Below are 24,744 nucleotides of genomic sequence, written 5' to 3'. Positions count from 1 at the left end.
ATAATTCATTTTATTGTTGTTAAACCTGTATCATAAAATGGAAATTTTCTCTATTGTGACATAAAACATTTCCTGTAGAAATGACTCCAAATAAAGATAAACACTTTTGCAACTGTGTAACAGACTGAATGGTATTGTTTTCATTCAGGAAGCCCGATCAAAGTTACCTTGGCATTAATTCAAAAAGGACATTCAATAGCTGCTGGCCACTTATTTAAAATGGATTCATCATATGTTCCTTTGTCATTTCTTTGATAGATTTTCTGGAACATTCCTGGTGTTTGGACACACCTGTTCATTGTTAGCACAGTTTCATTGTTGACTAGAAACTCCTGTTCCATCATTCTTCCTCTAGCCTTTTCATGTGTATAACCTCACCATTCTCTGTTACTTGCCTCCTTTGATGTTAAATTGACAGATTCTTCCTTGCTTCCTTGTTCCATCTTCCGTCATCAGAACACTCCTAATTTTGACTGAATTGAAGTTTCATACAATTCTGTAAAGGAAATCAACAGATAAATGTGCTCTTATTTACTGTGACCTGAGCAGAGTTGGAGAGCACATTAAGTAATAGAAGATTGCTGATAGTTGAACTACATTCATATTTGCATGGTGATTTGAGTAGTTAAATGATGCAGATGCATAGCAGTCAAGTATGGTTGGGCAGCAGCAGTGAACAGGAACAGGATGAAGAATATGATGGTGATGAATGGTAATAACGGCACACTCTACCTTGTGCTTTTTGATATTCTTGCTATTATTTGCACTTTAGGAACAAAAGTCTTGGTGGGCAGTAGGGGGTAATTAGTTTCTTGAGGTACTTTGGAGATAGACCTTAAAAAAAGGTTTTATCTGACTGAGTATTCTTGGTGCAATGCCTCCACCTGGACTCTAGCATGGCTGATAGTCTGAATAACAGACATCATAAAATAATCAATATGGTTACTTGCACTTTCCCATGAATGGGGGGGGTTCTTCAATTTAGCAGAGTAGTATTTTCTTTCTGGCATGTTACTTCATTGAATAACACTAGTTTCATACCACATGTACATTTTTATTTGAGTTTTAACTAAATTTCCCAGGTAGCTTTATTTGGCTTATCTCTGTAGGTAACTTTTGCTGTCATTCAGTTTCTTCTAATGTGAAGTAATTGGTACCCTTTAAAGCTATGATTTCAAAGTATTCTCCCCAACACTGAACTAGCGATTATTATGCTATGTTTTCCATTTTAATTTGGCTGTGCTGACAATGTTGAGAAATGGCATAATATTTATTTATTATAAAAGACAGAAAAATAAACATTTTAAAAAACATTACATTTATGTCATTGTCCACCAATCAATGGCTTCATGCTTCATGTTTCTAGACACACACAGTCTCTCTTTTTTTCTCTCACACACGCAGTCTGCTTAGTCTAAGTACAGTAAGTGAATGCAGGTATAATGTCACCTCAAGTTTATGTCCATCATCTCATAAATACACACAGACACACACACACACCTCATTAAATAGCATGGCTAGAGTGAAATGGCGATGATAAAGTGAGGATCCTGTGGCTAGTAGTCTTTGGCAGTGGGAGAAGTCAGTGCATTGTCTCAACACAGCTCAGGTGGGGTGGGGCTTCACCAGGGAGGACTCACATCATCCTGATGGCCAGGACACCGAGGAGGATCAATACAGCTGTGTGAAAAAAAAGTGATTGATGGAAATGTTACATTGACTCAGGAATCTAAACGTCTCGCTTGTCCAGCAGCAGCGATTTTGTTGTAAACAAAATCAACTCAAGGGAGCTCAGACAATGTGGGTGACTGCTCATCTGCACACAAACGTATAAAGCCCACCCAAACGTTTGATTGGCCAGAAAACATCTTAACCAGGCATATAAATTTCGCAATGGAGCGACTCCAGATACAGGCCTCAAATTTTGTGGGCAGGATAAATTCACACTGGCTCCCAGACTACCTTTACCTTGGACCACAAGCACAACACGTGGATACATAACTGGCTAGATAGAGGAAGTGGACAGATAGAGACTCTTACCTTGTGAAAGACCGTGCTGCAGAGAAATGTTGGCCCCTGAGGTTGTTGTGGTGGTGGCAGTGGTGGTGGTGACATTGGAGGCGTCTGTTGAGTTGGTGCTAGGAGCAACAGTTGTTGCTGTGTTGGTGCTAGTGACGTTGGACAGGTCTAGCTGTGCAGTGACTGTTCGCACAGTCGGGTTTGAAAGTGAACCTGTGGATTTACATGAGAATGGGTTGAATGCTATGGTCTGTAGTGGGGTGGAGATATCACTTAGGCCTACAACATGGCTCTGTACAAAAAAAAGTGTGTGTGTTGTATATTTACCATCAGCAGAAACAGTCCCATTGGCCAGTACAATTGAAAAGGTGGTTGCAGCATTGGCACGGGATGTTGCGTTCAGGCCAATCACATCAAACACACACTGGATGGTGGTTTGATTGATTGAAGCACTGACATTAGCAATGCTTGACTATGGAGACAAAGAGGAGTCACTTTTTTATCCGGTATAGTTGATATATAAAATATGAATAGTGTAAATTAATAAATGTGATTTAATATTGTTTTGTACTCACTACGTCACTTTGAGTGGTTAGTGCACTGTTGTTCAGCAGGGCAAAGACAAACAGGACAGCAGAGTTGTTGTTAGCGCAAATGTAGGTTTTGTCGTTGCCTCCCTGTAGGAATTAACAAGAACATAAACACTATACATCAATGTATTGAACAAAATCCACAATGGTGAATGTGAATCCAGTTCAAACTCATAAGAGGTTGTTGGATGAGAAGAAAAAAAAAAAAAGAAAAAACCACGCGTGCGCAGCTTTGCGTAGGTAGGCCTATGCATGGGTTTCATCCGGTCCCTTTCCACAGGTGTATTAATTAAGCATCATGCAGTCTGCATTGATAATCAAGGTGCTTGATTTTATACACCTGTGGAAAGGGATGTGATGAAACCCATGAATTCACGCGTTCACTTGAAAGACGTAGCCTATCTGATATGCATGAAGAAGGGAAATGTAGGCCTACTTACCGCACTGTCGTCAGTTGATAGAGCTACGGCAATGTAGCCGCTGGACTCTCCTCGGAGTTCAAAATTCAGGTTGCCGTTGCCATCGGACTTTGTGGAGACGAACAGACATGAGCTATCCGTCGCGGGGTTGCAGGACACTGGATCAGAGAAACATGCGCGACTTGTCCCACAGGTGGAGTTGGTCACGGTCGTCTGAGTAAGAAATAGATTTTTAACGACATTTAATAATCAGAAAGAATTGCAAGACAGAGTTGGCATTTCTGCTTGAAGGCCAATATGGTTTCTTTGTTTTAATCGAAACATGTCTTTTAAGTAGGGCTGTCAAAATAACTGATTAATTTCGATTAATTAATTTGAGAAAAAATAACTGATTAAAAAATGTAGTGCAGATTAATCGATTCCGTATGACCTTTGACCCCGAGCCGTTCTAGTCAGTAAAAATTAGACTGTAAAATGAAGGAGAGAAGAAAAACATGCTGCCTGGATCATTGATTGGAACATTTACTTTTAAAAATCGGCCTGATGGTGTTGATAAAAAATAAAGTGTTGAAAATAAAGTCCTCTGCAATGTCTGCAGCAAGGAATTTGCATATCACCGGAGTTCATCAACTCTATAGTCGCACATCAATGCAAAGAAATAAGTGTTGACATTGAGGGGAGTGGTAATTTATTTTCATTGTGTCCCCAAGGTAATATCTGTGGCCTGAAATGCCTTGTACAGTATGTGAAAAAAAAACTTCTTCCCGAAGGACTTTATTTTGAATTTATTTCCTCAGCATATTAGGTCATATCATAGATTATTATGGCAATTATTTGAACAGTGAAAATAATAATAAAAGAGTTTTTGAACTTTAATGTCACTAATGCTGATTATTCAATGATTCATTTGAATTTAAATATTTAACATACTTTCACAGCAAAAATTATATATGCGATTAATTTAGATTAATTAATCACAGAGTATGTAATTAATTAGATTAATTTTTTTAATCGATTGACAGCCCTACTTTTAAGACACTTCTGAGTAGGCCTACAGTAGCGCATATTTACAGCATTAGGGAAAACATGAACGTAAATAGAAGACAAATCAGACAAAAACTTACATTGAGTGTGGACACAGTAACAGTGGACGCCTGCACCGCGGCCAGCATCACACACAGTCCAAGAAAAATGCGGAAAAGTCTATCCATCTCTCTGTGAAGGAACATTGTATTATTATTATTATTTCCACAATTCTATATTATTTAAAATAACTTATACATAGGTGTATGTATATGTTCTAACAACTTAGTTTTCTATTATTAGGCTATTGCCGATTGATCCCATGAAGATGACAGTTAACGTAGCAACAGCATAAATGGACAACATTACCATATGATATCTAAAACGCCAACATGGAGCCAACAGTATGAAGATGGCCTTAAACGGTCACCAGACTTCATATCCAATATTGCAGATTAAAGGGAGGAAATTCAAGACATTTACCGAGCTAATAAATAGAGGCAAACTAACGTTACCAGAATAACTAGTCTATATAAAGAGTTCACTTACCAAAAATTATTCTTTGTCTTGCTTAAATATATGTGTAAAATTCTGAGTTGGCTTGTATTCGCTCCACAGATGGGCTGCGCGTTGTTCACCAAGTGCACTGGGTGCTGAGTCTGAGGTGTGCTTCCCCTTGGTCTGCTATTTAAGCTAACAGGTGTGACATTGCATCACATCCCCGTCGCATTATTTTTGGTTGACATCATGATACATACGCGAGGGGAGGACTTTGGGTGGGTCTCAAAGTGTCATGGAAAGAAGTGAGATCGAGTTACGTCCAGGCTTCACTTATTTAAGATTATCCACAATGAACAATTCCACAGACCAGCACAGTGTCAAATCTCTCAATTATAGCCGAAACTTGGTGGGCATAGCCCCACAAGGATATAGTATGGAACCATTGTTTTCGTTTTGATCCGTCAGATTTGATCCTGGCTGTTTTCTTGGTTCTTGACAGACCAAAATAACATTCCCAGAGATAGCGTACCTACATAAAACTGAAGACTAGTCTGTTCAGGGAAATATTAGTATCTTTGGAAATAGCAGCATGTCAATCTGGATGGGAAGACTAGGGAGAATTAATCTCTGAATTACAGATAAAGTAAGGTTGATTTCATAAAGTTGGTGAATCACGACAGACTTTGTTTCATGTCCCCCTCCTGAACGCAAAATAAACCTGATAAACCTGCACCTACAAGGCCATGTCTTGTTGAATGTTTCTGTTTACTGATCACATGTAAATAGAAGAAAAAAAGCCAGGTGCACAGTGCCCTTACTAGTAGCCGACTGTAGTCACATGACCCTGCATCTCATGACACACGTCTGTCCGGTTCTTCATGCTCTCCAATACCCATCATGAACACAAACCCATAGTGAGATCAGATTTCCAGATATCGGATCGCCACCTCTGGCCCACTTTCAGATCTGCCCTCAGACCAGCTTCTTGCTACGTGCAATTATACTTTTATTCATTTATTTTAGATTTATTTCACACTACTTGGGCCAATGGTAGAATACTCTAAAAGCAACATGATGTTGATATTTTATGAAGCCATGAATGAATCATCATGCCTATGATCCAAACATAGACTACATGATCAAGCCTAGCCTAGTTAGGCCTACAGTATCTAAATTGTCTGGTATAAACCAAATCAACTCTCCACTCTGTGTTTGCAGTTAATATTTATGCAACGTTAGAACATGTTGGCTTAACAAGTTACCAGTCCAGAACACACAGAAAATTGCAACAGAAAGTTGCCTTTATAATCAACTACTATTTGTTCCAACAGCATTTAAACAAAGCATTTATAAAATTGAAAAGAATATATATATTACATAAGAAGTAAAATAAAATACTGCTACTGTAACTGTACCACATTATCCCAAGCTACAAAGAGCTCCCCACGTCTGTGACAGGCAGACGTGACACCGCTAAATTCTCAGCTTGTTTATACCCCACACTGAACACGTAAGAAACGCCCATCACTCTGAGGTGTGGTAGCCTACTCTCTGGGATTTATGCACCAAGGTAACTGAAGTATCCAATTTGTGTCTTGAAATTATGTTTGAAATAAATGTCTTAGAACAAAAACATTGGGTATAGACTTGTATTTTATAGTTAGGCTAGTGAAAACGAGTTGATCAGTAGGCTAGTAGAGTTTGTTATCAATAAACATAACAGATAATGTCATGTTGAGCAGGAGACTAGGCTACCATAAATCCTCAAATTATGCCCGGGATTGATTCTATTTATAGCCGGACGAATAAAGGCAGGTAGCCTACCCGTATTTGCATATAACATACAACAATTGCCATCAGTCCACCAGCACTAAAAGACATTGCTTCGATTTAAGTCAATTAAATAACACCTCTTCTTAATATTTTATTATATTGTTGGTTGGATTAATAAAGTCGTTTTCCTACCATGGGTCTCCAACACACGTTCTCAAGCTCATTGTCTTGCCGCCCCTTTCAAGCTAATTGCCAGAGGCTGAAGCCTACTACATTTAAACACAATTGTTGCGTGACTCAAGGCATTTCAGCCTACGAATTTAATAAAAAGTAGCCTACTAAATCATGCATAATTAAACAATAACTCAATTTAGGCTACTTGGCTATGCAAAAAGGTTTCTATTACAGCACAACCCCTATTCAATGAATGGCTGCCTTATCTCGCAATAAACAACGGTGGAAATCCTGACACTTTTTCAACTGCATGAAACATAACAGTGAACCATCAAATATCTCCCAGATTTCAGTGCCCATCAGTCCCAACATTTAGCAATATAATCAAACAGTCCAAAAGTAAATTAAACCCTAAACCAAACCGAAAATGTTATGCTTTTGATAGCCTACCAGTATGCCGCTCCAAACGAAACGCATCTCTAATGATTGTTGTTAGTAGACAAACTGGCTTCAGATATCCAACAGAGTGAATATGAGATTGTGCAGTCTTACAGTACTGTAGATGGCTGTGGTTAGTGATGTGATGCTGTTAATGGGGAGTTTTACATAGTTAGCGCAAACACTATAGGTTATTATTTATTTAGCGTACCTATAAGGCTTTTTTTCCTTATCAAAAGTGAGGGGGACGACGGCCGTCTCTTCAGCACTGCGGGGGACATGTCCCCCACGTCCCCCGTGCCTCCTGAGCCCCTGCCCATCGCACTGTCCAGGAGGCTGACTCATCAGCCTCATTAGTCCCACAGGGTCCTACCAGATGAGGAAATCAGGGATGGACAGAGGGAAAGGGTAGGGTGATGAACAGGGAGAGAGAGAGAGAGACTTTTAGCTGTTGGGGATGCCCACTCATCAGTACCAGATAGATAGATAGATAGATACTTTATTGATCCCCAAGGGGAAATTCAAGTACCACCAGCCAACAGAGATGAAGGAGATGGAGGGATAGAGAGAATGGGGAAAAATTGTAGAAACAGAAGGAGGAGAGGAGAATGTGCACAGAGACAGACATCCCAACCTGCAAAAAGTCATTTCAGGGAGGTATCACAAAGACCCCCCCCCCCCCCCCCATTTAAATAAATAAATACAATAAATAAATAACAATACTAAAAAAAAAACCTTTAGCTTACTTAAATACTGAAATACAGATTAATATGTTTGTTCAATAATGTCTAGTCAGTACACCAAATAAGGAAGGCCTATAAAATATGTAGATCTTGCAGTTTGGTCTTTTCATGTAGCCTTGGCAACTAGCCATCTAGTATAGGCCTGAATAATGCACATGACATTAGTTAAACTCACCTCAACATGGGCAATGCTAACACTGTTACAAACAGTGCAGCGTGCAAAACTAGGCCTAGCATTATTTTTTACTCTTATAAACAAGGGTACACTTTGAAATGGGTCTTACATTTTCCTTTTTTTGGGGCACTGACTGCCGTGGCTCTCCTGTTCCTAGATATACTGAACTGATTTAGTTCGGGAGAAAAGAGATAAAATGCCCGCCTACACTGAAAACTGATTGGTTGATTTAGCGAAACTGGATGTCAGGATGGAGCATCCTGACACACCCACCCGTACAACATGTAGGAATGAGTGGCTTTACGGCTCCCACACACAGCTGCGTTCCGTCAACGCATTCCAGTGGGTGTTCCCGACGGTAGCTATGCAAATGACTTGAAGTAAAACCGTAATGTGATTGGTTGGTGCCGTCCGTAGATTGGCTTGATTGGCCGGTGCCGTCTGTCGGTGCAGCAACAGCTGAACTCCTCAACGCGAGCAGCGGGAGAAACGCGATGCGACGGACCCACAATTCAGTTCGGCAACGGATCATGTGAGCCCATTTAAAGTGAATGGGATGCGTCTCCAGCAACGCGATGCACGCAGCTGTGTGTGGGAGCCGTTAGGAACGCCTTTCTCTCGAGCCACGAGGGGCATTAGCAGGAGGCTAGTCATTGTTATTGTTTTGTGCTACATGTAGCCTCTAGCTAAACGGCTGGAAAACAAATTGTTACATTGTATTGCAGGCACAGCAAGACTGTGCAATGCATGAATTGGTGACCGGATTGAAGCAGCAATGTAATCTAGTGTGTAAGAGCATTACATCAACATTGACATGACCAACACAGTACATATGCCAAAAAAATACATGCCATCTCATCTCAACTATGGGCGCAGCCATGTTTGTTGTAAGGTCGTACGTCCACCTCAGGGTACCCTCAAGTACTCCGAGGTAAAGTGGGCGTGTCTGCCCAAAATGGCGCAAGAAAGCTGGGTAATTTACACTTTCCAACTCGGGCGGCGGATTTACGAGACAACCTGAAAGCACCATCTTGGATGAGCTCAGACACACACGCACCACCCCTTTCTCTCCCCCCTGTCGTATGCGCGCTACACTCAGATGCAAACGCGATTTTAGGTCTCCCTCTCGCGTGCACGCTCTTGATCGCTCGCTCTAGATTCCGGGAGATTTTATCTAATTTGCGGGCGTCAGGGAACCGTTATCAATATGCGGGAGACTCACGGAACTTCCGGGAGACTTGGGATGTCTGCAGAGATGTTCAGAAGAACTGAAACACAGCTGAGGATGCTTCAGCCTCATTCAGACTGGAAGAGGCCAGGAGTGATTTAGCAAGGATAGACCAATGTTAAAGGTGCTCTAAGCGATGCCATGCGTTTTCTAGGCTAAAACATTTTATGTCACTTACTGCAAACATTACCTAACCAACCGCTAGCTGTCTGTGTCCTAACACTGTAAAAAAAAACTTGATCTCTGTGGACAGCCCAGGCTCCAAAAACGGCAACAAAAACAACCTGGGCAAACGTAGCCCATAAAAACATAACAAACTGTTCCAGCAAATCACAGACAAGATGCACGAGAACAGCACGGGAGGGAGGGCGAGGAAGTAGCGAGCTAGCTCTCTGTTTTGTTTGAAAGTCAACAGAAGTGACGTTACCCAGCATCGCTTAGAGCATCTTTTAATGAAATTCAGAAACTTGGAGCAGCTGAAATAACCATTGGACAACAACATTTCAACTAATCTCAACACTTGAGACGAGGGGTGATGAGGCTTTACTTCTCAGTCTTTGTGACACAGATGCTAGTTAGCAACACTGGAAGCTAGAAAGAGAGAGGGATGCATAGGGAGAGACAGGAAGAGGAGAAGAAAGGGAGGAGAGGGTTGAGAGTGAGAGGAAAGGGTGGGGGATGAGCAGGAAAGATAGTAAGAAGAGGAAGTTAAATGAGAGAGGCAGGGTATGAGAAGGAAGGAAATAGGAAAAAGAAAAAGAGAGAGAGAGAGATGCATGAATTTAAAGAGAGATAGGTTGAGGGACTACAAGATGGATAAAAGGGAAAAAGGCTAGAAAATAAACAAAAAAGCATGACAAAAAATGAGCACAATGAAGTAAAAGAAAACAAGAGACAAAATAAAATATCAATCTGTCATCACTCATTAGAGCTTCAGCCTCCTAGTATCAGAGACCAAAATCAATTTAAATTCGGCTGTGGATTCAAAACACAACTTATCGTGTTTGTTTTAAAAGGTTTCACATTGATATTATGTGGGGTCTTATTATCAGTTCCTGAATCCAGACACAGCCAAGTGACCCTCTACATTACAGGGGTCTCAAACTCCTGGCCCGTGGGCCGTCCGGCCCAATTCCGGCCTGCGACCTAATGTCACAATTATAATGTAATTCGGCTTGAGGGTATTTTTAAATTGTGACAAACAACGACACTGATTAAAATAGACGATAGATCCAAGTATGGTGACATGTCATTTGTACTGTCCTCCACCCGGTCTCGAGACCGATTTCTGCTTTCTCGGACTCGTCTCGGACTTGTTCCTTCAAAGACTCGGTCTTGACTCGGTCTCGGACCACAGTGGGAGGAGAAGGACTCGTAATTTCAGACCGAGTCTTTGAGACCAACGCATTTTTTTTATGTTCATATAAAAAACCCACAAAACACATAACGACAACAATATTATAATGCAATGTTGGCGGGCATTATTTGAAAATGACATCCCATGGTGCAATGCAAAGATACTGCCATCTGTAAGCCTAACCAGGGTAGGAATTTCAAGGTGGCCACGTCGTTGCCCCTTGCGTTGGCCGTGATGCCCCTTTGAAAATCAGAGGTTTACAGGCCACTGGCTTTGGTGCCCCCTTCTTTCAATATTCTGCTTTGCGTCCGTTTAATAGCGATTTTTATTTAGCCTATGGCCTGTCAAAATAATCTTAGCATCATAGCGCAAATTAATTCAAAAGTGCATCCACATTCACCCATTCTTCTCAGTTGAAATAGCCTAGGCCTACTCACGATCGTTAAGTACCCTACTCTTCACACAGACACATGTATCACATCACATGAAAAGCTTTTTCTCAGCTTTTAAACGATGTTAGCCGCTATATTGCTGTGGTGAACGGTTCGCGAGAAAAGTAAATAATATTATTAAATTTAATCATAACGTCTACAAAAGGTTCTATGCCCATCTCCCTACCCATTCATCTCTTTGGAATACTTCACGAACCCTTCGTTCAACACATGACAAACCATATATCAGAATAAACAGCAGACCTTACCGAACACAAAGGTGTAAAGCAGTCCCCTGTACAGTAATCCGTTCCAGAGTATTCCGGTTAAATTAAACATGTAATTTGCAGCAAGCAAGGTCTACATTCATGTCTCCAACTTTGGTCTTTAGGTTTCGTTCTACATGATTCGTTTTACATGATTTCATAACAGGCCAAATACAAAATAAATGTTACAAATATTGCCTAGATATAGGTAAATATTAAAATCAGAGGATATAGGCTACAGCTCACTAAGAGTTTGTGAAAGGAGCCTTAATGATCAAAAAATGCTAAGCATGCATCTAGGCTATTTGAGTTTCTTAAAGCTGAGCTGTGCTTAAATTGTTTCTATACATGATTTCATAACAGGCCAAATATAAAATAAATATGAATATTAAATATAGCCTAGATATCTGTAAATATTAGATGATCAGATTATTTACATTTTTATGTAATAATATATCATGTTTCATGTTTTTGTAATGTTTCATACAGTGATGCTGGTCTACAGCTGTGAATAGGCTAAATACAACTGGAGGCCAAGGGGCCTTGCCCCTAAAATGGTGAAATTCCAAGCCTGGGCCTATCTGTTGATTATTAACTGGAGTGATATTAAATCTAGAATATGAAAACTGACATGTTTTTATGGTCTTGGTCTCGACTCCTAAAGGACTCAGTCTCGACTCGGACTTGCTTCCTCAAAGACTCGGTCTTGACTCGGACTCGACTGTATTTGAAAACCAACGGACTCGGTCTCAACCCTTCAAAGACTCGGTCTTGACTCGGACACGGCATAGGCGGTCTCGTCCACATCACTGCTGTTTGATATTCTTGGCATTACAAGATTTGCACTTAGGAAAAGTCTTGGTGGGCAGTAGGGGGTAATTAGTTCCTTGAGGTAATTTGGAGCTAGACCTGAAAACTGTTTTATCTGACTGAGTAATTCTTGGTGCAATGCCTCCACCTTGACTCTAGCATGGCTGATAGTCTGAATAACAGACATCATAAAATAATCAATGTGGTTGTTACTCGCACTTTCACATAAATTGGGGGGGGGGGGGGTTCTTCAATTTAGCAGAGTAGCATTTTCATGCTGGCATGTTGTATAACACTAGTTTTATACCTCATATATTTGAGTTTTAACTAAATTTCCCAGGTAGCCTTATTTGCCCCATCTCTGTAGGGAACTTTTGCCGTCATTCAATTTCTTCTAATGTGAAGTAATTGGTACCTTTTACAGCTATGATTTCAAGGTAACACTGAACCAGAGATTATTATGCTATGTTTTCCAGAGTTTAGAAATGGAAGGAGTATGGCTGTTTCAGATAACCACTAAAAACTACCAAGAAAGAAAGAAAAAAAAAACAGTCTGCATCCATTAGATATATAGATAGATAGATAGATAGATGGAGATAGATATACTTTAATTATCCCACAGGGAAATTCACTTCTTTCAGCAGCCTTAAGAACATACAGCAAGCACACACGCACATATATAGTCCACATACATTACATTACAACAAGAAATTAGGCAGTTACAAGTGTAACTGCCTAATAAGACATAAATCAAGACAATTGCCTCCATATTAGATATAAAAGATTAAAAGATAGGTTGTCTCTCTCTACTCAAAGGAGAGTCGTTGTAAAGTGCTATTGCTGTGGGTAAGAAGGTTTTCTTATATCTGTCCTTACTGCAACTGAGTTGGCGAAACCGCCAACTATAAACACTTTGTTGTTTTGCCAGTGTACTGTGTAGGGGATGTGATTCATTGTCCATGATGTGTAACAACACATGTTAATATCAAGAGATAATATTTATTTATTATAAAAGACAGAAAAATAAACCTTTTTAAAAACATATTTATGTAACTGTCCACCAATCAATGGCTTCATGTTTCTAGACACAGTCTCTTTTTTTCCTCTCTCACACACACACACAGTCTGCTTAGTCTAAGTACAGTAAGTGGATGCAAGTCACCTCAAGGTTATGTCCATCATCTCACACACACACACACACACACACACACACACACACCTCATTAAATAGAATGGCTAGAGTGAAATGGCGATGATAACCATCATATAGTGACGATCCAGTGCATTGTCTCAGCACAGCTCACATCATCCCGATGGCCAGGATACCGAGGAGGATCAATACAGCTGTGTGAAAAAAAAAAAGTGATTGATTTGATTGAGAAAAAGAATTTACATCAACTCAGGAATCTAAATGTTTCGCTTATCCAGCGGCAGCGACTTTGTTGTAAACAAAATCAACTCAAGGGAGCTCAGACAACGTGGATGACTGCTCATCTGCACACAAACGTATAAAGCCCACCCAAACGTTTGATTGGCCAGAACACAACTTAACCAGGCATATAGATTTCACAGTGGAGGGGCAGCCGTGGCCTACTGGTTAGCGCATCGGACTTGTAACCGGAGGGTTGCCGGTTCGAACCCCGACCAGTAGGCACGGCTGAAGTGCCCTTGAGCAAGGCACCTAACCCCTCCACCTAACCCCCCGAGCTGCTGTTGTTGCAGGCAGCTCACTGCACCGGGATTAGTGTGTGCTGAGTGTGTTTCACTAATTCACGGATTGGGATAAATGCAGAGGCCAAATTTCCCCTCACGGGATCAAAAGAGTGTATATATATATATATATATATATATATATATATATATATATATATATATATATATATATATATATATACACTCATACATATACAGATACATATATATATATATCTATATATATATATCTATGTATATGTATATGTATATGTATATGTATATATGTATATGTATATATATATATAGATATAATGGAGCGACTCCAGCCACAGACCTCAAATTTTGTGGGAAGGATAAATTCACACTGGCTTCCATACCTTTGGACCACAAGCGCAACACGTAACTGGCTAGATAGAGGAAGTGGACAGATAGAGACTCTTACCTTGTGAAAGACCGTGCTGCAGAGAAATGTTGGCCCCTGAGGTTGTTGTGGTGGTGGCAGTGGTGGTGGTGACATTGGAGGCGTTTGTTGAGTTGGTGCTAGGAGCAACAGTTGTTGTTGCTGTGTTGGTGCTAGTGACGTTGGACAGGTCTAGCTGTGCAGTGACTGTTCGCACAGTCGGGTTTGAAAGTGAACCTGTGGATTTACATGAGAATGGGTTGAATGCTATGGTCTGTAGTTTGGTGGTGGTATCACTTACAACATGGCTCTGTACAAAAACTGTAGGTTACAGAAAAAAAGTGTGTGTGTGTGTGTGTTGTATATTTACCATTAGCATAAACAGTCCCATTGGCCAGTACAATTGAAAAGGTGGTTGCAGCATTGGCACGGGATGTTGCGTTCAGGCCAATCACGTTAAACACACACTGAATGGTGGTTTGATTGATTGAACCACTGACATTAGCAATGCTTGACTATGGAGACAAAGAGATAGGGGTCACTTTTTAATCCGGTATAGTTGATATATAAATTATTAATACATTGTAAATTAATAAATGTGATTTAATATTGTTTTGTACTCACTACGTCACTTTGAGTGGTTAGTGCACTGTTGTTCAGCAGGGCAAAGACAAACAGGACAGCAGAGTTGTTGTTAGCGCAAATGTAGGTTTTGTCGTTGCCTCCCTGTAGGAAACACCAAGTGTTTAAGTGTTTGACAACAATAACAAAAACACTACACATCAATGTCTAGCTTATTGAACAAAATCCACAATGGTGAATGTGAATCCTCTTCTCTACTCATAATAGAGGGTGTTGGATGAGAAAAACATGTGCGCTGCTTTGCGTAGGTAGGCCTATCCATGGGTTTCATCTGGTCCCTTTCCACAGGTGTATTAATCAAGCACCATGCAGTCTGCGTTGACAATCAAGGTGCTTGATTTTATACACCTGTGGAAAGGGATGTGATGAAGCCAAAAAGCCACTCAACTCTTTTACCAGCCACTAGATACAGTATAAAATGATTAAAATGTGCTAAACCTACCACCAATGTTGGACCGAATTCATAATTGGCCTGCACAGTAGCAACAAAACTAAAGGTCAATAGAACAGCATTCATATGCCATAGTGTCATACAAGTGGTGTGGCTCCTTTAAGACAATCATTTGTGAGTTCTGGAGCTGTCCAACTTTATGTAACTATACTGTGTAGCCTACTATATATATATATATATATATATATATATATATATATATATATATATATATATATATATATAGGCTATATTTAACATGTAACATTTATTTTCTATTTGGTCTGTTATGAAATCATGCATTGACCCATTTAAGCACAGCTCAGTTTTAAGAAACTTAAATACATGCATGCTTAGCATTTGTGAAAAGAAATCATTAAGGCTACATTGACAAACTCTTAACCATGAGCTGCCTGTATATTCTCTGATTCTAATATTTACAGATATCTAGGTGATGTAAGCACAGCTCAGTTTTAAGAAATGCTTAAAGCCGAAAGACAATGTTGAATTTTGCTACAATTTATTTCAAAACCGGATTAGTCTGGAACAGCTAACTATACACGGGAATGCATTACACCTTTGTGTTCGGTAAGGTCTGCTGTTTTTTCTGATATATGGTTTGTCATGTGTTGCGTGAAGAGTGTGTACGATATTCCACGGAGATGAATGTATGTGTAGATGCATGGGCGCAGAGAATAATTATTACATCTCTTGAAGTTATTTTTCTCGCGAACTGTTTATCACAGCAAATCGTGGCTAGCACCATTTAAAAGCTGAGAAAAGCCTCTTTCATGTGACACATGTGTGATGAGTAGGCCTAGCCTACTTCTCGAGGAGTTCAACAGAGAAGAATGTGTGAATATGGACGCACTTCATAGCCTTGTAATGTCAAAAAGTGAAGCGCTGCGCCATGCGCAGGACATTGCGGCTCACTGGTAGTTATTATAGGCAACTTCAAATCAGCGTGATTTACCATTATAGGCTACTGCACATTACAAGATCTGTACGAGATGATTCGCAGCACTGAAGTGAGAAATTATTTAACTCTTTGTGTAGCGCATGTGAGCGCTCCCCCTCATTTCAACCTGAATATTGGTGGGGACATTTCAGTCGTAATTTGACATTGGTGTGGACACGTCCTTCGCTCCCCACGCAAATCTACGCCCATGGATGAAACCCATGAATTCACACGTTCACTTGAAAGACGTATCTGATATGCATGCAGAAGAAGGTAAATGGAGACCTCCTTACCGCGTTCATGTCAGTTGATAGAGCTACGGCGATGTAGCCGTTGGACTCTCCACGGAGTTCAAAATTCAGGTTGCTACTGCCATCGGACTTTGTGGAGACGAACAGACATGATCTATCCGTCGCGGGGTTGCAGGACACTGGATCAGAGAAACATGCGCGACGTGTCCCACATGTGGAGTTGGTCACGGTCGTCTGAGAAAGAAAAATAGATTTACGACATTTAATAATCAGAAAGAAATGTAACACCGAGATATGGCATTTCTGCTTGAAGGCCTATATGGTTTCTTTTTTTTTAATCGAAACATGTCTTTTAAGACACTTCTGAGTATACCAGTAGCGCATATTTACAGCATTAGGGAAAACATGAATGTAAATAGAAGACAAATCAGACAAAAACTTACATTGAGTGTGGACACAGTAACATTGGACGCCTGCGCCGCGGCCAGCATCACACACAGTCCAAGAAAAATGCGGAAAAGTCTATCCATATCTCTGTGAAGGAAAATTAAATTATTATTATTATTATTATTAATTCCAAAATATATTAGCCCTATTTAAAATAACTTATATATAGGTGTAGCCTATGTATATGTTCTATAACAACTTCGTTTTCTGTTATTAGGCTACTGCCGATTGATTCCAGTAGGCCTACTTAAGATGATAGTGAACGTAGCAACAGCATTAATGGACAACATTGGTCTATATAGAATATATGTGATGTCTAAAACGCCAACATGGATGCAACAGTATGAAGATGTCCTTAAACGGTCAGCAGACTTCATTAATATCCAATATTGCTGATTAAAAGGAGGAAATTCAAGACATATACCGAGCTAACAAAGAGAGGCAAACTAACGGTACATAAGTCTATATAATTACAAAGAGTTATCTTACCAAAAATTATTTTGTCTTGCTTAAATATAGGATATGTGTAAAATTCCAAGTTGGCTTGTATTCGCTGCGCGTTGTTCACCAAGTGCACTAGATGTTGAGTCTGAGGTGTGGTTCCCCGTGGTCCGCTATTTATGTTAACAGGTGTGACATTGCGTCACATCCCCGTTGCATTATTTTTGGTTGACATCATGATACGTACGCGAGGGGTGGACTTTGGGTGGTTCTCAAAGTGTCATGGAAAGAAGTGAAATCGAGTTATTCGAGTATTGAAGATTATCCACAATGAACAATTCCACAGACCAGCACAGTGTCAAATCTCTCAATTTATGTAGGCCTAATCGTAACACTTGTGTGCCAAATAATAGGTAGCCTATAAGAAGCACTACAAGTAGGACGACCAATGTTACTGCCAGTAACTGCATATAATGTTACAGAGTCTACTACAGATACCACCAATAATAATAATAAGAAGAAGAAGAAGAATAGTAATATATTTAGCTCTAAATTGTGTCTCACAGAGGAATTGAACGACCGTATTTTAACAATGAAATTCTTGCCTTGTTTTCTCACATGAAAAAAATAATAATTTTATTAATATCTCATGACTCATAGAAATGTGTTGTTGTAAAGGAACATTTAGGGCCATCCCCTTCACACATCCAGTAGTAGCTGTTCTGCAGGCATGACAAAATCGCAAGGACTGCAATGCCCATGGAAACTGTCCATGAAAACTGGCTCTTGACAGACCAAAATAGCATTCCCAGAGATAGCCTACCTGCATAAAACTGAGGACTAGACTGTTCAGGGAAATATTAATATCTTTGGAAATAGCAGCATGTCAATCTGGATGGGAAGACTAGGGAGAATTCATCTCTGAATTACAGATAAAGTAAGGTTGATTTCATAAAGTTGATGAATCACGACAGCCATAACCTCACTGCAACATTGTTTCATGTCCCCCTCCTGAACGCAGAATAAACCTGATAAACCTGCACCTACAAGGCCATGTCTTGTTGAATGTTTCTGTTTACTGATCACATGTAAATAGAAGAAAAAAAGAATCCTGAATGAAACCACAATGACTCTTTGTGCTCCCTGCCAGGTGCACAGTGCCCTTACTAGTAGCCGACTGTAGTCACATGACCCTGCATCTCATGACACACGTCTGTCCGGTTCTTCATGCTCTCCGATACCCATCGCACTGTCCAAGAGGCTGCCTCATTAGTGCCACAGGGTCCTACCAGAGGAGGTTAGACAGGTAAGGTCTCGCGCCGTATACTCAAGGCCGTGCGGGTGTAAGTAAGTATAAGTAAGTATACTCTTTTGATCCCGTGAGGGAAATTTGGTCTCTGCATTTATCCCAATCTGTGAATTAGTGAAATACACTCATCACACAGTGAACACACAGCACACACTAATCCCGGCGCAGTGAGCTGCCTGCAACAACAGCGGCGCTCGGGGAGCAGTGAGGGGTTAGGTGCAGGAGCAGGAGCAGTTAGGTGCCTTGCTCAAGGGCACTTCAGCCGTGCCTACTGGTCGGGGTTCGAACCGGCAACCCTCCGGTTATAAGTCCAAAGCGCTAACCAGTAGGCCACGGCTGCCCTGTTAGTTTTGTGCAACGTAGTAGTCAATCAAGGAAAAACTCGCACACCATTGATTGCCGTTGAAAAATAAATAAACGAAGTGTTCCATCAACCATCAACCAATGTGCTACCATCAACCAATCCATCAACCAATGTGCTACCAAGTGAGGTGATGATGTACAAACGTTTCGGTCCTCAGACCTTCATCAGTGCAAACCATACACAATGACGTGACTCCTATTTATAGTCTGCGTCTACTTGGTGGCAGCTCTGTCAATCAAACCGACCCCTAGCTAGGTAGGTTGCAGTGTAGACTCAGAGAATCATGAGATAAGAAGGCCCTCAGGCTCACAGTAGACATAGTCATAGACAGTAGTCAAGATAATGAATAAAATAAAATAAAAAATCACATGAAAAACATAAGGAAACAAGATTAACAATAAGCAAGTGAATATTAAAAAATAGATGGATATTCGGATATATAATCAGCAGATTGAACATTCCCAGATAAGCAGTCATGGAAGAAAACTCGCACACCATTGTTTGCCATTGAAAAATAAATAAAAGAAGTGTTTAATCCATCAACCAATGTGCTACCAAGTGATGTGACAAACGTTTCGGTCCTCAGACCTTCATCAGTGCAAACCATATACAATAGGCGAGTTCGACTTGCGGCAGATCTGTGCAGATCTGACTTGATGTGATGCATGCTGAGTTGAACACAATGCATACTGGGATGGACGCAATGCTTGCTGGTTAGAAATTCTGTCCGACTTCTGTCAGCCGGGGAGGGACTTACCACCGTGACACCATGTCACATGGCCTTAAAATATTGCGGGAGTCTTAGCCTTAAAATAGTCATGAAAATCATGAAGATATGCTTCTGTGCCCTTCCAAATAAAAAATAAATCGTCTATATAGCGCCTGTAAAGCAGTATGTTGTCAGGAAATGGATTGTCAGCATGGATGTGGTGATGCTCAAGGTAACCCATGAACAGATTAGCATAATCATGCGCGAATGTGGCACCCATGGCAGTGCCACGAATCTGTACGAAATAATCATTGTTGAACAAGAAGTAATTTTTAGTCAATACCAATCTGGCCATTTCAGTCAAGAAAGACGTGGGAGGATAGCACTCTGTGTGTGTGTTCAGAAAGAACTCTAACGCTAGGAGTCCAGAATCATGGGGAATGTTAGGGGCTAGTGACATCCATGGTGACCAAGAGGATGTCGACCTCATCTAGACTAACTTTATTAATGGTGTCTATGAAATCACCTGTGTCTCTCAGGTAGGACGGTAAGTTGGTGACCAGGGGTCTAATATGTGCATCAATAAATTTAGAAAGTGAGAGACCAATTACTAGACACAATGGGACGACCAGCAGGTACTTTATGGTATTGCTTGTGGACCTTAGGCAATGTGTAAATTACTGGAATGGTGGGGTTGTCAGTAATGAGATAATCCCTCTCTGAAGCAGTTAAGTAATGTTTGTCAAAACCATCCTTAACAAAAATGTCAACCTCCCTTTTGAAGGACGCTGTAGGATTACCAGTCAGCTTTCTATAGGAATCAGTGTCAGACAGTTGTCTTAAGACCTCATGTTCATAGTCAGTACGGTTCATGCATACTAGTCCCCCTCCCTTATCAGCACTTTTAAAGATAATATTGTTATTATTGCTCAAAGAAGACAATGACAACTAGAAATGTAATGCCAGAGGAATTACAATAGTGGATGGAAAGCTGCTGGGTTAATGTTGGTGGGGAGATTCCTGAAAAAAAAAACATTGAATCACTTAATCTTTGCGTTCATACAAACCCTTGTACCAAAAAACCTTGTGCGTCAGGCATTCTTGAGATATCACACTCAAGGTGGGTTTGGCCTTGACATTTGACTTCATCCAAATGCTCCATCCAAATGTTCACACCAAATTTGAAGCATGTGTGTCAAGCCGTTCTGAAGTTGTGACAAGCATGAAAGCTGGCCTTTGGAAAATGTAATTCAGAGTATGCAATGCAAGACTACTGTACCTGCAAAACGGGGCTTTCAGTTGGTGTTGATGACTGCTCATTCTGCAGCCAGCTAACAATTACTTTGTCAACGTTAAAATAATTGAATCAACGTCGCACTGCAACATTTATTCTACATCACTTTTGCACCCTTCATTAATATTAAAGCAACGTTGAAATTCTAACTACAGATCAATGGGATTTCAATGGTATTTCCACTAAAATGAATATTGAAACAATGTTGAAATTACAACCAAACTAAAGATCAACGTGATTTCAGTGCTATTTCAATTGATATTAAACCTCAGTAAACCACTATTAGCCTATAATCTGGCAAAATATTGGGAAATTCATATCCTGCTTTATCTACAGCCAGGATAAATTTGGCTAGGCCTAGGTATGTCTTGTTTAGGCTACACACGCTTGCATAAATAACCATTGACAACTTGTTATCAGTTAAGCAAGTGCATTTATTCACTCTTCATCTAGAAATTCACGTGTACTGTGTTTTCCTGCCATCCATAGCAGTTGCAGTCAGCCTGATCCTTCAGTAGCAGAGTGAAGCGGCACCTAACAGAAATAGAAGGGGGGGGGCAGCTGTTAGATAAATATGTTCAACTGAGCAACAAACAGCTAAGCCTACAATCAAGTTATTTTACGCCAGTGGTTCTCAAACTTTTTCTTTTATTCCCCACTTAGATCAAGGGGGCATTTTTAAACCCCACTTGTCCCTCATCGCTCTAAGAAAGTGGTAGGTCAAACTTAAAATTGTCAAATTTATTGAAATAATGACAAGTTCCAAATATATCCTCGGCAGCAGAGTTAAAATCAGCTGGTGCTGCAGATATAATAAATAAATACATAATGTGCCATTGTAAATTAAACACACATATTTCTGTTTTCCAGCAACATATTAGGAAGCATAGGCCAATATTTTACAGCATTGTACAATATATTCAATGAAATACCAACATGCTGCATTAAATGGATCACTGCTGGTTGGGAAATATTTTTTAAATAAACTTTGCAGGGATGTGATGTAGGCCTACAGTGGCTCCCGAATCAGACGTTTCAGTGATTTCACTCAGATTCTCAAAAGCATAATGACTTCTACATACCTGACGCACCCGACCGGTAGCGCGACAATGTGACGTCAAAATGACGTAGATCTCTCTGGCGCGCCAGGGTTTTGGCCGTATAGCGCGAGGTAGCGCACCACTCATTTTTTTTCAGACGAGCGCGACAAGGCAGAAACAGGAAGATGGACTAGTTCGAGGGCAAGCGAGTTGCAGTGTTGCAGTCGTGAATTTTTAATAGTTTGCTGGATAAGTTAACAAAGTTACCAGTGAGAGTTGCAACACATGGAATTAAGAGGAAAGAATAGAAACAATTTATTTTCAAACAAAGTATATCTATTAAGGCCTGAACAAAATCTCTTTCCACTTCAGGAAATTACACAAACTCAGCCAGCTGCTAGCTAGCTAGCCAGCTAACTAAACTGTTTAAATTATTAAAAATACTGTCGTGATCGAGGCGCCTGTCCCATACCTCAAGTTTTTTGGTGAATGCAGTAATCTTAGATCTGCTAGGTGAGGTAGGTGCTTGTCTTAGCCTTGTAACTGGAGATTTAACTCATTGAGCCACTCATACAAACATAGTTCAAAACGAAGGCTAAGTTTCAGCCAGTGATTGTTTGCCAAGTTTCCCTCGTCAGGCCAGCTATCGCTACGAAAGGCGGCTGGTTGGCAATTTGAGTGCTTAGCTAGCTGCTACCAAAGATTCTAGAGCGCTACGCGCAAGATGGATTACTGGCTGGAAAATACGTTGGATATGTTGAAGTACGTTCTATGACTCTATGGGCGCCATTTTAATAAGCTTAGGTGTCGTCACAGACGCTGGCTACCGTGGGAATCATAGACTGTATATATAGAACTGGACAGTGTGCCGTCTGTTAAGAGTGATGCGAGCGTTAGTCCAGAGCCCCCTGGTGGCTGGCTGCAGTACAATGTGTAACTCCGCCCATCCCCATGTATTTCAATGGCCAAGTAGCCAACTTTCTGTGTCACTTTTCTCATCTAAAACTATTTTTGTATCAACAACTTTTTATTCGAAAAAATAGTTTTCAAGATGCTTCAATACACACAATTTTTCTTTTCTCGCTGAAATTATTTTTTTTAATGTTATATTAACAAATCTAAAAGGGTGTGTTTACACCTATGATTGACAGCTGGCTGCAGACACTACCGCGTCATCGCTCACTTATTTTAACACCTGATTTCGACCCTATGATTTCGACACATAATCTAACCTAAATAAGTGTTGCTGTTATTATCATTAGGCTATATCTTATCACAGTCTGACTAAATACATATTGATAGTCATACATTGTGTAGTTGCTGGTAAGAGACATCGTTGTTAGTTGTGACAGATTCTTTGTGAAAAAAGATATGTTCTGTTCCACCCCAGCCAAACATCTTCACGTAGGCATTCCCTTGCTTGCAGACTAATGTAGACCATGGAGACCACCTTGCCGCCACCTCCAGTACATTCAGTCATCACCCATATCTTACCTGCAAAAAGGAAAGTTACAATAAAGTTAGTCAGACAATTTTACAACATTACAAAGCATCTAATCAGGCACTCAACACCACTAGTAATACCAATTAATTAAATATATGTGTGCAATAAACTTCACAGCCTACCTATAATGTTAACTACACATTTAAATATGCGGTGTGAATGTTATTAACTTGCGTCAGCTTGAAAAATAACGTTATCAGTATGACTGATCATGGACGTTAGATGACAAACTAAGGTCTTTCTCAAATGTTCACCGATATCCCTGGGAAGTGACTGGTTCTTGGCGTAGCAGCTAGTGTTTTAATGCAGGCGTTTCATTTATCGATCATTCACTTATGCGGTCTACAACTACTGACCTACCGATCTATTTTTTACAGTCTATGCTACCGACCTACCATCACAGAAGTAGCTCTAACAGAGGTGTCGTTAACGTTAGAAAAAATGGCTAGTAGTTACATTAACACGAGGTTGATGAGGTCCATGCTTCACATTACGTTAACGTTAACTTGCGTTGCTTTATCACATCATACCGTTGCTTTATCACATCATATACTGTACTGACTGTCTAGTGTTATTAATCCCCATGTACAGTCAATGGTTACTCCATGTTGAGATGGCATACATGATATTTGAAAACAGCAACAACTAATAAAACCAAGTATATCATGCATCGACTGTTAAGGGAGCTGTGTGCTAATCTTCACTTCAATGACTAACTTAGCCTCCCGGTAACGTTAATGTAGCTGCTAACGTTAGCATGTAATTCGCTGTCCGCATTTCTGTTGTTAGCTCATTAGTATTAGACATACTAAATTGTCACAGTCTATAATCAACATAATAAGCTCTCTTAGACGTATTTAAGAACACCAACAGACAAAAAAAACGTTTCAGTTGATACGCAACACTTACCAGATAAGAACAAACCGATTGTTGTTTGTACTGTTTAGCTAACTCAGTCACAGCCGTAAAATTCATCCAGCCAGCTAGCCTTCGGCGCCGAGTCGACCTGCGTTGTGGAAAGGAGAAGGGGGCGGGTTTCACTTGACAAGGGGCGTGTTTAACTCGCTGAGTGGCAACTGAGTGGGCGTGCCTGACCGCGACTCCTCTTCACTGCTCATGCTTCAACTTTTGCTGCGCAGCCGCACTTCAAATTGGCTCCAAATTTTCCAAGATGGCGTCGCCTCGGCGGCTTCAATTCCATAGAACACTGTAGAATGCAGCCACACTGTCCAGTTCTATATATACAGTCTATGGTGGGAATCCTATGACGCTGATCCTAAAATGTTTGTTCTTATCTGGTAAGTGTTGCGTAT

The 24,744-nt window shown here is 40.4% G+C and overlaps 1 protein-coding gene and 2 long non-coding RNA genes across 4 annotated transcripts; 1 reads left to right on the top strand and 2 right to left on the bottom strand.

The window, feature by feature from the left end:
- Positions 1 to 1,101: 1,101 nt before the first annotated feature.
- LOC121689514 lies at positions 1,102 to 12,485 on the top strand. The gene is made up of 2 exons (XR_006024793.1): positions 1,102 to 1,250; positions 12,424 to 12,485. It is a non-coding gene; the product is annotated as an uncharacterized LOC121689514 (long non-coding RNA).
- On the bottom strand, positions 1,557 to 17,395 carry si:cabz01007794.1 (putative ferric-chelate reductase 1). 2 transcript variants are annotated; one of them, XM_042069342.1, is made up of 8 exons: positions 17,260 to 17,395; positions 16,767 to 16,857; positions 16,366 to 16,557; positions 14,667 to 14,768; positions 14,413 to 14,557; positions 14,145 to 14,279; positions 2,041 to 2,112; positions 1,557 to 1,680 (listed from the first exon to the last, which is right to left on the bottom strand). In XM_042069342.1, exons 2-8 carry the CDS (start codon positions 16,851 to 16,853, stop codon positions 1,637 to 1,639), a joined length of 777 nt encoding a protein of 258 aa, XP_041925276.1. In that variant the 5' UTR covers positions 16,854 to 16,857; positions 17,260 to 17,395; the 3' UTR covers positions 1,557 to 1,636. The 2 variants fall into 2 exon arrangements, with proteins under 2 accessions (XP_041925276.1, XP_041925277.1); XM_042069343.1 differs by lacking the exons at positions 1,557 to 1,680; positions 2,041 to 2,112 and adding an exon at positions 12,927 to 13,291 and having other exon boundaries at positions 14,085 to 14,279.
- On the bottom strand, positions 2,155 to 2,723 carry LOC121689503. Its single transcript, XR_006024780.1, has 3 exons — positions 2,595 to 2,723; positions 2,347 to 2,491; positions 2,155 to 2,232 (listed from the first exon to the last, which is right to left on the bottom strand). It is a non-coding gene; the product is annotated as an uncharacterized LOC121689503 (long non-coding RNA).
- Positions 17,396 to 24,744: the final 7,349 nt, after the last annotated feature.

The sequence above is a fragment of the Alosa sapidissima genome, chromosome 18, assembly GCF_018492685.1.
Source record: "Alosa sapidissima isolate fAloSap1 chromosome 18, fAloSap1.pri, whole genome shotgun sequence".
Lineage (NCBI taxonomy): Eukaryota > Metazoa > Chordata > Actinopteri > Clupeiformes > Clupeidae > Alosa > Alosa sapidissima.
This window is presented reverse-complemented; position numbering and strand designations above follow the sequence as displayed.